Raw genomic sequence first — 15,031 nt, 5'->3', positions numbered from 1 at the left:
ATGCTTCTTCTAGTCTCCTAATTACCTTTGACAAAGATATCACACATCTGCTGTCTCATGACAAAAAAAAAAATTAAAAAAATCTTCAGGTATTCTTTATATAGCAGAGCAGTAAATTGACCAACTTTGCTTTTTTGCATACGAATCTTTGGACAGATAGGTGTCTCACCAACTGCACAGAAAGCCTTAGAAACCAAAAAGTTGCTATTGCTTACTTCAACTACTGAAGATTTTATAACCCTCAGCATGGCTTGCAGAAATTTAGCTCCGTATTTCCCACTAGCAGCGATGGTAACCTGGATCACCGCTCTTAAAATCTCGCCCTCGAGTGCCATTGTCCTTGGAAAGTTAAAGGCAATGCTAAAATCTGTGACAGCTAATGGAGTATTTTACAGGAGACAGGAGAGCAAAGCCACTACACATCATTTAGAAACCAAGGCCAAGCTGCGATAGGCTGCTGTTTGTTGATACAGCTGTCCTGAATGTAGCAGCTATGCATTTTTACACCAGCAGAGGATCTAGTCCTGACCTGGTATTTCAGAGTTCTGTCCTCTATATGGAAATACTATATATAAATATAGATATTGTAAATAAATATGGCATACAAATAATCCATACGTGAAATTAAGGAGTATGTTTGTTTATTTCCTCCCCTTCCTCAAGAGCTGAATTTCTAGAGAACGAGCTGTGGTTCAGAAGTAATTCAATTAGTCTCATCTAAACCAGCCTGACCTTTAGAATTACTTTGTACAGCAACATTTTCTGAAAGGAGTAGCACTGCAGTAAGATAAGCTCAATAGAGTTGTCCGTGAGCTCGTTTCATTTTACTAGCCAAGAAACCTTTGCTTTCCTACTTGCCGAGCTGTGGCTCATGTACTCTGTGATATTTCACCAAGTATTTCAATATATTCTTTTAATTAATAATTCTGCACTTGCATCTTTCAAGTCATGTAAAATTCCTGCTAATAAATATTCCTGCATATAAATATCCAAAGATTTTATTATGAAGAATAAAAAAAAAAACAGATGCATGAATTAAACAGAGCAGTTCCTACAACTATTAAACTGAATCTTTTATTTCATGTTCTGAACGAGTATCCTGCAAGGAACTCTGCCTGCAATTACCACCTGCAAGAGAAGAAGCAATTCTCCGTATCATCAGTTCTGTTTTCTACTTGCTCATGAAGAGGCTAGCAGCATCTTCTACAGCAGCTGGGCTCTAAGATGAACAAAGAGGATGGTTCCAACTAATTTATTTTAGTTAAAAACTAAGTGTAGAACAGAGAGCTGTTGGAGGTCAGATGGCACAAACTCTCTCTTTAAGCCACCACAATCTGCTTGCTTAACGCTTGTTCATTACCTTCAGCTGGCAAATGCTGAGGCAAAAATTACTTTGTTCATGACCTAAACTTCCACATAGTAAGAAGAAAAAGCTCTTAAACTTAGCGAATATGGAGGGGTGGACAGCCGTTTAAGATATTCTTAGGCAATTCTTTAAAGACAGCCACTATATCTATCAGGTGCCCTGGGCAACAACTTCATTAAAGCAAGTTTGAGGCAAAGTACTCCTGAATGGAAGTGTTCAAAGTCAGTTGGGATGGGGCTTTGAGCAACCTGATCCAGCAAAAGATGTCCCTGCCCATGGCAGGGGGCTGGACTAGATGGTCTTTAAGAGTCCTTTCCAACCTAAACCTTTCTATGATTTTATGAACGGGAACTGTTATATCTGCCTGCCCTACAGCTTCCCAGGACTGAGAACCTACACAACTTCTGCATCTCTCCTTCCTTCCGATAACCTGAAGCGAACAGCTACCAAAAGGATAAGTAGTTGTCCAGGCAAAAACCACCAGTCATCTTCCCACCATCGTTAGACCCTTTGGGGGCAGACGATGCATCACGTGCACTGAAGCAGTGACACTTCAAAGGAGAAATGCTACAGGGAGACTCATCACAGTGAATCAGATACAGTTTACCCTGAACGGGGAAGTGGACTAGTAGCCTCCCTGCTCAGAATTATGATTAAATTTCCCCAGGGCTCAGTACTGGGGCCGGTCTTGTTCAATATCTTTATCAACGATCTGGATGAGGGGATCGAGTGCTCCCTCAGTAAGTTTGCAGATGACACCAAGCTGGGCGGGAGTGTTGATCTGCTGGAGGGCAGGAAGGCTCTGCAGAGGGACCTGGACAGGCTGGATCGATGGGCCGAGGCCAACTGTATGAGGTTCAACAAGGCCAAGTGCCGGGTCCTGCCCTTTGGCCACAACAACCCCATGCAACGCTACAGCTTGGGGAAGAGTGGCTGGAAAGCTGCCTGGCAGAGAAGGACCTGGGGGTGCTGGTTGACAGCCGGCTGAACATGAGCCGGCAGTGTGCCTAGGTGGCCAAGAAGGCCAACGGCATCCTGGCTTGTATCAGAAATAGTGTGGCCAGCAGGAGCAGGGAGGTGATCGTGCCCCTGTACTCGGCACTGGTGAGGCCGCACCTCAAATACTGTGTTCAGTTTTGGGCCCCTCACTACAAGAAGGACATGGAGGTGCTGGAGCGTGTCCAAAGAAGGGCAACGAAGCTGGTGAAGGGTCTGGAGCACAAGTCTTGTGAGGAGCAGCTGAGGGAGCTGGGACTGTTTAGCCTGGAGAAGAGGAGGCTGAGGGGAGACCTCATCGCGCTCTACAACTACCTGGAAGGAGGTTGTAGCGAGGTGGGTCTTGGTCTCTTCTCCCAAGTAACTAGCGATAGGATGAGAGGAAATGGCCTCAAGTTGCGCCAAAGGAGGTTTAGATTGGACATTAAGAAAAATTTCTTTACTGAAAGAGTGGTCAGGCCTTGGAACAGGCTGCCCAGGGAAGTGGTTGAGTCACCATCCCTGGAAGTATTTAAAAGACGTGTAGATGAGGCGCTTAGGGACATGGTGTAGTGGGTATGGTGGTGTTGCGTTGATGGTTGGACTCGATGATCTTAGAGGTCTTTTCCAACCTTAATGATTCTATGATGGGAAGTTTTACCCTTGAAAACCCAGGCATACTTGAGCCACTACTCTTTTCTCACTGAAGTTTGTTTCAGACATCTTTCCAGCAGGCACAGTAAATCTTTATACCCCTCAGACACTTTGAGATATACTTTGTGAACTTAAACGTTAAAAAAAACCCAAACCCAACCTTCTGAATTTTAAGTCCTGTCAGGAACTACTACATCAAGACATCTCCCTATTAAAAACAGGAGATATCTTGATAGGTAACTAGCAAATATTCTAAGACCCTGTATGGGAAATAGAAATACTTGAGTAGAGTGAGTTTCTTCTCTAAAACAAACTAACAGAAAGGGTCAATCATCAAATTAGTGACTGCATCAGTGGACGTAGGAAGGGCTACCAATGTCGTCTATGTGGACCTCTGTAAGGCCTTTGACACGGTCCCCCCCAACATCCTTCTCTCTAAATTGGAGAGGTATGGATTTCATGGGCGGACTGTCCGGTGGGTGAGGAATTGGTTGGATGGTCGCATCCAGAGGGTGGTGGTCAATGGCTCAATGTCCAGATGGAGATTGGTGACGAGCGGTGTCCCGCAGGTGTCCGTATTGGGACCAGTACTGTTTAATATCTTCATCAGTGACATAGACAGGGGATCGAGTGCACCCATAGCAAGTCTGCAGATGACACCAAGCTGAGTGTGTGCTCATCCAGAGGGACTTGGACAAGCTCGAGAAGTGGGCCCGTGTGAACCCCATGAGGTTCAACAAGGCCAAGTGCAAGGTCCTGCACCTGGGTTGGGGCAACCCCCGGTATGAATACAGGCTGGGGGATGAAGGGACTGAGAGCAGCCCTTCCAAGAAGGACTTGGGGGTACTGGTGGACGAAAAGCTGGACATGAGCCAGCAATGTGCTGGCATGAGCCTGCAACTGTATCCTGGGCTGCAAATAAAGAAGGGGGGCCAGCAGGTCAAGGGAGGTGATTCTGCCCCTCTGGTGAGACCCCACCTGGAGTACTGCGTCCAGCTCTGGAGCCCTCAGCACAAGACAGACATGGACCTGTTGGAGTGGGTCCAGAGGAGGGCCACAAAAATGATCAGGGGGATGGAATGCCTCTGCTATGAAGAAAGGTTGAGAGAGTTGGGGTTATTCAGCCTGGAGAAGAGAAGGCTTCAGGGGCACCTGATTGCGGCCTATCAGTACTTAAAGGGTGCTTATAAGAAAGATGGCGGCAAACATTTTAGCAGGGCCTGTTGCAACAGGACAAGGGGGGAATGGTTTTAAACTAAAAGAGGGTAGATTCAGACTAGATATAAGGAAGAAATTTTTTACAATGAGGGTGGTGAAACACTGGAACAAGTTGTGCCGAGAGGTGGTAGATGCCCCGTCCCTGGGACCATTCAAGGTCAGTTGGATGGGGCTCTGAGCAATCTGATCTAGTTGAAGATGTCCCTGCCCATGGCAGGGGGATTGGACTAGATGACCTTTAAAGGTCCTTCCAACTCAAACTATTCTATGATTCCATGAATCATAAATACCCAAGAGAGGATGGCAAAACTCAAAGGCTGGTCTATGGAGTGCCAGCACCTAAGTGTGATACATGATTTAAATAATGCTGCTTGGTCAGACAGTCATGGGGCAGCACATGAGTCTCGGAAGGACAGAAACACCATGAAAGAAGAGGAAGATGCCTACCCTGCAAAGCAGGACTGCTCACCCGCAAGCATGGAATTAAGTGCTGGCTGGCAAAAGGCACTGGATTCTGCAATTTCTCAGAGAGTATGGACACAAACTTCCCCTGGAGTATCTAAATACCATGGTATTGGAAATGACCCACAGCTAAAATGTACAAGATAAAAAGAAGTTCTGGTCAGCTTTGAATGAAACTACCCTGTATTTTCAATTGCTTTGTCTTTCTATCCTTTTAGTTTTCTTTAACATCTGCTTACTTGAAGTTTTTTCCACCAGTTTAAGTGCTTTTGGTTTCAGATCAGTATTCCAATCCTGTCACTACTGACCTCAAAAATTCACAATAATTTGATCTTTACTTACATGAAGTAAGATCTTACTGCAGAGATACACCCACCACTTCGCAATGAGGCTTTAGCTGACCTGAGTAACGTCAGAAGAATCTATTTACCTCTAAGTTCTCCTCTAGTCCAAGAGAGAGATGTTTTGAGAGGAAGCCTGATAAATTTATGAATAGGATTGTGGGATGCAGTTGTCAGTGATAGCAGGGATGAGATTTGATGACTTGGAAGCTGTTTTCTAGTCTATTGGCACTATGTACTCTTGATTTTATTTATTTATTTAATTGATTATTTAAAAGTTCCTATTACAGTAACCCAGCTCATCCTAACCCCTCCTTTTCCTTGACAAAATATAGCAAAATCTAACGGTACTCTATAACCACCTGCCCTAACAGACTTCCTCTCCCCTCCTCCTGTAAGCAATTATTCTTTATCCCTGCAATACGAGGTATCAATTTTGCAGAGCAAAAAATCGCAAGCCTCCCTCCCGTTCTTCTGCATGAAGCAAGAACCATGAAGCACTCTTAGTGAGACAAACTTGTGCATATGCTATTTTCAGTAGGCTCTCCAGATTTCAGAGTAAACAAGACTCCCCCATACAACACAGATAAGTAACTTGTGCCAAGTTACTTATTTGAGACGCTATAAGAATCAAAAAGCAGTAGAAAGGACCATGCAGAAAACTCCTCAACCACTTGAGAAGGTCAACTTGCCAGGTATTAATTGAATCAAGAAGCATTATGGCTGCAGACAGATGTGTGCTACAGAAACAGTACTATTAGAGGTTATTCTCATGCTGCTTGCTGTTGTCCCTCTGCCAAAGGTTACAGGGTCTAGATTTTGGCAAGAACTCCTCCAGAGGAGCTCTTGCTGATCTACCATGGGAAATAACGAGCAGGTTCTTATAAATAGAGGCTGTGGAAAGATGAATTCTGTATCTGTTTGTGCTGAACATCAACTGACTCCACAGCTCTGCTGGCAAAAGGGATCACACAAGTGCCCCCTGATCCAGCCTGTGCAAAGGGGCTTTGTCCTGTTAATTTTACCTGAAGCAGGTAAGTGAGCGCTTGGGTGATCCTGCTGCTGGCTGTATGGGCAAGTGCTGGCTGGCAGGGCAAGCGAACCCAGGCAGGGATAGTCACCTCTCTCACTAAGTGGTGGATGGGTGTCCACCAGCAGGCTACAGGCTGCGACAGTGAGCTGGTGCCTGCTGAGATGACTCTGCCTGCAGCCTAGGCATTCAAATTCTTGCTATCAGAGTGGCGAATGGTGGGACGGAGCAGCCGGGGCTGGCACTACCTATAGACTGCATAGCTACATATGCAAGACGTTTCTGTCTGCCAGAGACTAACTTCTTAGTAGTAAGCTCCCTCTTAAAACCACTGCAGGGAACTTAAACTCTCAAGACCAGTGTTTCCGCGAGTGCTTTGTTACTGAACTCTCCTTTCAAAGTGGCTTTTTCATAACACGTGAAATAAAATGATGGAAACTCATTATCAGTAGGACAACTGCTGCCACAAAGGACGTTAACTACCCACCTTCCCCTCCAATCCCAATACAAACCTGGGTCTACTAAGGCAAAACAAAGCATCAGTATTATGGGAAGACAAGCTCCTGATACAGAAGTGCCACCATGCAAACAGAATACCCAGCAGCTGCACTTCACAATTCTCTTTTTAACCTAAGCAGAAAACAGTCTCCAATTTTACACTATTTTTTTTCTTAACCAGGCATGCAGTGCTGTTACTAGAAGCAGTTTATCACATTCTTAATTTACTTCATATTGTGCCAATAATGTACCCTAGATTATGAGAAACAGCTTTGAACTCTGACTAAGAAATCTCAGTTGGTTTAAGAAAAATACTACCAATATATATCAATTATCCACCACCTCCTTCCACTCAGAGACCAAGAAAAAGACACTGAAAGCCAGGTTTCTTTTAAAGTGTTTCAGCTGGGAACATGTAACCCCTCATGAGCCTGAAAGAGACTGTAGTCTGTAGTCTACACATATAACAGGCATTGAATAAACATGGATAAGGACCTCTAAGGGCAGCGAGGATGCTGCTAAAAGGAACCCAGGTGTGCTGGTTTTGGCTGGGGTAGAGTTAATTTTCTTCATAGTAGCCAGTATGGGGCTATGTTTTGGATTTGTGCTGACAACAGTGTTGATAACACAGGGATGTTTCAGTTACTGCTGAGCAGAGTCAAGGCCTTTTCTGCTTCTCACCCCACCCCACCAGCGAGGAGGCTGGGGGTGCACAAGAAGTTGGGAGGGGACACAGCCGGGACAGCTGACCCCAGCTGACCAAAGGGGTATTCCATACCATACGACATCATGCTCAGTATATAAAGCTGGGGGAAGAAGAAGGAAGGGGGGACGTTCGGAGTGATGGCGTTTGTCTTCCCAAGTAACTGTTACGCATGATGCAGCCCTGCTTTCCTGGCGATGGCTGAACACCTGCCTGCCGATGGGAAGCAGTGAATGAATTCCTTGTTTTGCTTTGCTTGTGTGTGGCTTGTGCTTTCCCTATTAAACTGTCTTTATCTCAACCCATGAGTTTTCTCACTTTTAGCCTTCCAATTCTCTCCCCCATCCCACCAGGGGGAGTGATTGAGCGGCTGTGTGGGGCTTAATTGCTGGCTGGGGTTAAACCACGACACCAGGAGAAGATAGGTAACAAGTATTCACAATTAAAATTAATGTAATCGTAATGCTAATTGTGAGGCTAACATATAAACACACAACTTGCAAATAAAGAAGATATTCACAGGTTCTGCAAAATTATCACACTGGTTCCCTTTGTCTCTTACTTCCTCAGCCATAGCACTGTACGAGTAGGGAAGGGCTTAGGGAGCACGCTGGCACTGTGCTGTGCCCCTCCTGGTGATGTTTTCATAAATGTGCTAGTTCGCGGTGAGTCAGAAATGCTACTGGACTCCCACTGAAGTAGATTTGCTCGCATGCCTGTGATGGAGCCTTTTCAGAAGCCAAGAATACTCTTGCATACCATGATGCTAATTCCTAGCTTCCCACAGAGTGCTGTATTTACTACACATCAAAGGCCCATTTCTGCTAATGCATACAAGAGAGAAACTCAAGTGTCACAATCGATTTAATCCGGCATTCATCCAGGCTGCTCCTTTGCCCTCATCCCTCCCTGCTTGTTCCTGCCGCTCAGGATTTGTTTTGTGAACTCAACCACAGGACTAGTCAGTCTGTAAACTAACCTGGGAAAGAAATCCTCCGTAAAAAGCTTAATTTTCAGCTGAATCAATTTCCACACCCAGTTTGTAGTGAGGCTGTGTGAACACCAGTGTAAGTGTGAGGGTGTGGGCAAGAAAGAGTGAGCTGTGTACAGGGGAAAGTGGAAATGCTCTTTTCAGCACGAACAATGATTTCTGTTGGATTAAGCCAGTCGCAGAGCCAGAGCTTTATTTATAGCGCAGGAGAACATACGGAGTCCAACAGGAACTGGGGTTTTATTGCAGTAGGTGTTCAGTCTTTCATCCAAAAAGCTGACTATCTACGCCTGAGACAATTCTGCTGCACGTAAATAGAGAGTAACAAGAATCAGATGTGGTAGTACGTCAGGGCATACCAATGAATCTCTACTTGAATTTTTCTTTCTACAGTACCAGTGCACATGTACATGAGTCTGTACCATGGTTTTCTCCTTCCTCCAGTGAAAGCAACTGAAGGGGTTTCTGTTGTTTTAATTCTAATTTGTTTCGGATGAGGGGCTGGGGAGAGAAAAGCTTTCAGGTGGTGCTTTGTGAGTTTTCTTTTTTTAAAAAATAACTTAATTCTGGTGTGGTGAGTGCAATTTCTCCCTTTTCTCTGAAAACACTGAGGTCCATACACTCCTTATCTTTCAGAACCCACAGGTTCATAAGTCTTCACCTGGATACTGGACTAATCTGCTAAATCTTTGACAATGGCTAGTTAGTACATTCCCAGGAAAAAACATACACCACCAATCCACAAGCGTTCTGCTACTTCTGCAAATTTTCTTCTCTACTGCATAGATGAAATCTATTGTTCAGTAAAGGCTAAAACATTAATATATTACTGATGGGATTATTTTTTTTTTAAACTTTCCTCCATTAAAGTCATAGAACCATCTCTATGGTTAAAATTAGAAATAGATGAGAAATGGCTAAGATTCAATATTAATCACAGGCAGTCCTTTTCTATTAGCTACAAGCTTTTTTGCAAACACATAATTTACCGTCCAAGCATTTCCATCTTACGCTGAAATGCTTTAAAGAAGATTTATAAGCAGACCTGTGTATTACAACCTACAATTCCTTTACGTGTTTCAAACAATTTCCTACCATACCTCTTCATAACACAAATAACCTCTGCTTTGCTCTAAAACCAATACTTATCCTGGCTGTATGGTTGTTACTACCTATAGTAATAAAATTATATTGCTGAAATGGATATTTTAAAGATGATGAGTATATGGATTGCTAGTAAAAAAGCTATTTCTCTCAAAACTTTTCTTTAAATAGTGGCTCAACTCTGGTGATGTCCTTTTAGTATTCTGGAAGCCAAACTAACATTCAAATAGCTAAAAAAAAAGCAGCTTTAGAATATAACTGTTAAACACAATCTAACAAAGATGCTCCATTACTTTTTGGTGGGGAATTGAGCATTAATTAATATCTCTTTTTTCTGCAAAGAACTAATGGCTATGAAAGAATAAAGATAAAGTACAACTAGAAGCATTATGCAAAATTAAATCAGTTAGTATCTACCTACACAATTACACATACCAAGATACATGATATTCAAATCTCAGTAAAAAAGGGTGCTTTATTTAAAGTTAGTTTTAAAATGCATGCATTAGTTTAAAATTGTCACTCTCGTCATATACGCACAGAAAAATTTTAGAGAAACTGTACTATTTTATCAAGTTAATTCGTGATTGAGTCTAAGCTCTGAAAAGCAGGCCATGGTTTTTCCTTTAATCTGGGAAGAGTAAGTAATTTTCTGCATAAAGATTTTTCTTTCCATCTTACTTGCACGCAACTTTTATCTAATGAGACTTATTACCATCAACGCAGCTCTAATTAAACGCAGACAACTAAGATAGCTGTGGATTAGGAAAGCATCAATTTACTGTACTGCAGTTCAGGGAGATCAGAAAGTCTCGGGTCCATAATGTTCCAGGTATCGCATCCTGCGCTGGACCACTCAATCATTCCCAGCGTTCTTCAGAACTCATTTAACAGACTAGCAAATTCTAGTATAACTGACAGATCTTTCATATTATGGGCTCTCAGGCCACTGTTAAAGGCTGGATGAGAATCATATCCTAAGTTGAAGCTAATAAGCCTTAACTGCACAGTTTGGTATTTAGTAAATCCCAATTCCCACAACAAAAAATACTAGAAATAACATTTAAAAGTCTATTTTTCAGTGGTGCATTTCACGGGCCCACTTGTGATATTTCATTCTGTCTTGTCTGTGTGGTTTATACATATCAAAGTGGATGGATGGCAAATTTCTACTCTGGCAGGGAAATACTCCCAGCCACAGCCACTCTGCACCCTGCTTGAGAATAGGTGGGCAGGCTGTGAAACACACCAGTGCCTGTTTGTTCCTTCTGTCACTAGCACTGGAGGTTTCCGATCACTATGCTGCCAGTCCATGTTTTATAAACAAACCTTCCTGTCTTCTACTTTCAATCCACATATAAGAACAAATAGCTCATAAGCTCATAAGCTTTCATTACAAATACATCTACTTCACTCATAGTCATTCACCCATCTTCAGTGCTATATAATCTACCTGTAACCTAGAGTCAAAACTGAGCCTGGATCCAGTTTTTCCCCAAATTGTTCAAATACAGCTTCAAGGGAGGCTGGTGAATAACAACACGCTGTTGTATACGTTGCCTGAGCCAGAATACTGATCCTCAACAGGCTTGCTGAAGAAAAGAAGCATGAAGAGAACAGACTTGCTGAAGATAATGGGTTTGCAAAATGAATCCAGTTTTGCAAATGGAAAAAGAAACCAGCTCCCCCAAAACGGTGGTTGAAGCTCAGTGCCTCTCCTATAAGACCAAAATCTCTTCTTCCTCAGACATCTTGACAACTAGCTGGAGCAAACTGATAGACAGGGCTTAGAATAGGATAGTTTTTCCTGGCGTCCCAGCAACATGATCAGCCTCATCCCACGTTCCATATTCTTTTGGCAATAGGAGATTAGGCTCCCAAACATGCACAACACCAAGCTGTAATTCAAGGTTTCAGGTTTGAGGTTTGCAGAATACACAGCCAGGTGCATCATCTACTGAGAAGGCTAAGATCTGTTTTATCATCACACTTTGCAATGCTTTCCAATGGCCAAACAAGGCAGTGTTCTGCACTAATGCCATTTTGAAAGTGGGACCTAAATAGCTATTTCTCATTTCAGATTAAAAATAATCAAAGGAAATTAGGTTCATAATTATAGTTCATAAAACCGTATGCTTCTCTTTCTAGTAAAATCTTTCAGCAACATATCTGTTTCCTGCACCGACCAGCTCACAAAGCATTCACTGATGCCCCTTTCAGAAGGTTCCTCATTTCCATGTAAATATCTGTATGACACTTAAAAGCTGCCACAAATCAGGTTAATTTTTCCAAGACAATATCTGAAATCTGTAGGACTTTCCCATAGCTAAAATACATCTTTGAAGTTACTAACTCCACCCAGAAGATGCAAGAAATCCATCCTTAAGATGCTTTTAGTTGCAAAAAACTCAGTGAGAACACTAGCTCAGTAAAAATCCCTGTATTACGCAGCCTCTTGGGGCTATCTATTTATCTATATATTTTTACAACAGCAGCTAATATCACTTGCACCCACGATGCAAAAAGCAGCTCTTAAAAATGGATTACAGTTTTTAATAAATGTATTCTTTAACACTAAGATTACTGCCTCGTGTTTATTTGATGCTCCATTCTCTTCAGAAATTAGATATTGATGAGAATCTGGGTCACAAAGGTATTTGAATCTCTGTGCAAGATGAGGGTGGATGAAGAGAATGAAGAGAGATATAAACACTTCTGAAGCTAAGTACAGTTAGCATTTAATGCATCTTTTAAAGAGTGTAAGCATCATCACATTTCCATTATTTTAATATGACCAAAGTGAAAGATAACAGCATAGCGATATGATCCTTTCATATAACCATGGTGATATGAGATAAAGACAGGAGCTATTTTTTAAATTTCCAGTATTATTATTCTTAACAGGCTGCAAGAATAAATTTAAAGGGGGAGGGTGGGGTGTCAAAATGAGCGCTTAGCTTATTTTTCTACATATGAAGCCAGCATGCAAAAGCTAACTTACAGCTATAGGGTTCAGATGCCACGTATTTTACTGGGATGTCTCTCTCCCATAGGATTTAGGGAGATTTAATCATATGATTACTGAATGTTGGCTACAGAAATCTTCTGGACCTTGATAGTACCAGTTATGAACCAGATGATGCCATCAACACCACATGCCTCACAGGGATTTGTGACATTCAGACAAATACTGCATCAAATCAAATCTTGGTGAAAAAGGAGATTTGGAAGGGAGAGAGAACTATTTTAAGCTGATATTTCCAATGAAGGTGTGCTTTTGTTTTATAGCTAAGCGAGACCAACAGATAGCTGCTGCAGAAAGCAGCAACCCTGCTGCTCCTTCTCTTGAGCTGTACTTGTCTGCCTCTGCAGTAAGTCTATTCAGGGAGCTGAATCAATAAAACTTCTTCTACAAAAAGATGCAATCAATTTTTGTGCCAGTTTAGCTTCTGCACTTGGCCAAGGAGCCAGGTAGGGGGGCAGAGGAGAAAGCCCATCCCTTGCAGCAGTGACCATGAAGACTGACGAAGTTGTAATAGAGAAGCGCTCCCTGAAGTTCCTTTCCACAGTAGAGTTCCTCAACAGACCGAGCTTGGTGGAGGGGGATTTGAGCTTGAAAACAGTTAGCAACCCATTTATTTGTAATTCTGTGGATTTACATCTCGTAAAGAATCATGATACGGCACGGAGCCATCTTTATAATAAAAGTCACACACGGGATTTTATAAGGCACTTCAGTGATTTATGTTCAGCATTTTTACTGAATCTCACACCCTAACTCAATTACGTTTGAAAAGCTTGGCCTCTAGAATCGCTTGCAGCCCAGTCTCAAGGTTTTAAGACTTCTTCCGTACATCCAAAAACCAATTTAAAAAAAGTCAACTTCTGTTCATGGTCACTAATATAACTTTCAGGCAGAAGCATTTTTTGTCATGGCTCAGAGGAATCCATGTCAAGTAGAATGAAGACAAAGGCAGGAAGCATGTTGTCAAAGGATAGCATGGTCCAATTTATTACCGCAACTGAACCTCTGTGAAACTTCGGCCAGTGGAAGAGACGTTTATTGTACTAGCTTGATTGTACCAATGTATGCAAGGGAAAGGCCCTTGAATAGGTACCAGGAAAGGAGAAGTGAAGAAAAGGGAAAAGCTTTTCCTTTGCTGAACAGCAATATGCAACTCAGACAAAATGTTCACCAGTACATTTATTTTTTCTGGAAGCCAATTCCTAACTTTGGTTTCCTGATACCATGAAATTGCCAAATGACATTTTGAAAAACATTTTCCTTCCAGTTATTTGCATGCTTAACCACATGGGCTGAGGAATGTGTCTTACCATACAAGTGTCCAGATCCTCCAAACGTTCTATCTCTGTCAACTCCTCAACCGTGATGATAGAGCGTTTAGTTGGTTTTTCTTCAGCTAACTCAATTTCCAGTGATTCTTGCTGTGGAAGTGGTTTGCCACGTCTGGTCAAATGGTCAGCCTGGAGGCAAGGATAAAGACAGGAACACATCAATCAAACTGTTAAAAAAGGCAAACCAAACCCAACCAGAAAGCTTACAGAACTTAAGTGATCACAGATCCTAGAAGACCAATCACAAAAGCAAATATTCCCACTGGGTTTGTTTTGTTTTGTTTTCTCCAACCCCTTCCATCACACATTCTAAGAAGGAAGGGAGAAAGTCTAACAGGAAAAAAGAAAAGGAAAAAGGTCAGATAAAAAGCCATCTTACTTTTGACTTACAATAGTATTATGGGGCTTCCTCAGCATTTCTTCTGTCTTTATTATGAAGAAAAAAAAGGGATGGAAGAGCAGCTTTGTCCTGGACTGTTTTTTTAAAATTAAATAACACAAAGACATGTACCATTTCAGCTAATACAATTTTCATAATTATTAGATGGCCAAAATGTTACCGCCCACTATTCAAAAAACAGGACAGCTTTGTTAAAATACCTCAGTTCTGTATCACTGAAGAAATAGGTAGAGGTTACCATAAAAAGAAAAAAATTCATCATTGATAGATCTATGGAATAAGATACATTTTTTTTAAATATCAGAGAGGAAAAACTCTTAACAATAATAAAATCCATTTTTAGACCTGCATAGCAAAAACTGTTACTAAGAACGCAGAGAATGTTATATAAACCACCCTGGATGGTACTTGGAATGGAGTGGGTTCATGTTGTTAGGAAAATGATGAAATATTTTCTAGTTCTCTTGGTAACTAAAGAGAATATTAAATAACATCTATTAAAAGCAAGTATTTGAAGATCAGCTGGCCCAAATCAGTTAGTCACAGAAGCCCTCAAAGAGGCAGCTAGGGAGAGATGTAGTCCACTGCTTAACATCTCCAGACAACCAGTGGATTGTAGTTTTGTTAACCATCAAAAAGGGTAAACAGATGACCTGATTCAATTACAGCTCACTTAGTCTAGTGTCTACTCAGGAAAGACAACTGGAAAGCTATTATGGATTTATCTTTAATCACACTAAAATGGCTAGAATAATAATTAATGCTAATCATCATCATATTAGGCAAACTCAGGTCTTGTCAAACAAGGTTTATTTTCAAATTTGCCTCAAATGCTACTGTGTCAATGCAACGTACACAGACATTTGTAGGTGGCTCAATTAGCAGTATGTGACACTCCAATTTAGGGAGCTGGCACAGAACTATATCGGTGCA

General features: G+C 41.9%; 1 protein-coding gene across 4 annotated transcripts in view; it reads right to left on the bottom strand.

The window, feature by feature from the left end:
• Positions 1 to 15,031, bottom strand: part of CARMIL1 (capping protein regulator and myosin 1 linker 1) — a 198,133-nt gene that overhangs the window by 32,288 nt on the left and 150,814 nt on the right. For all 4 annotated transcript variants that reach the window (XM_075142229.1, XM_075142227.1, XM_075142228.1 and 1 more), the window contains one exon: positions 13,678 to 13,827. In XM_075142229.1, the coding sequence (XP_074998330.1) occupies positions 13,678 to 13,827 (150 nt within the window). The remainder of the gene's footprint in view (positions 1 to 13,677; positions 13,828 to 15,031) is intronic.

This window comes from Calonectris borealis, chromosome 2 (genome assembly GCF_964195595.1).
Source record: "Calonectris borealis chromosome 2, bCalBor7.hap1.2, whole genome shotgun sequence".
NCBI classification, from domain to species: Eukaryota; Metazoa; Chordata; class Aves; order Procellariiformes; family Procellariidae; genus Calonectris; species Calonectris borealis.
This window is presented reverse-complemented; position numbering and strand designations above follow the sequence as displayed.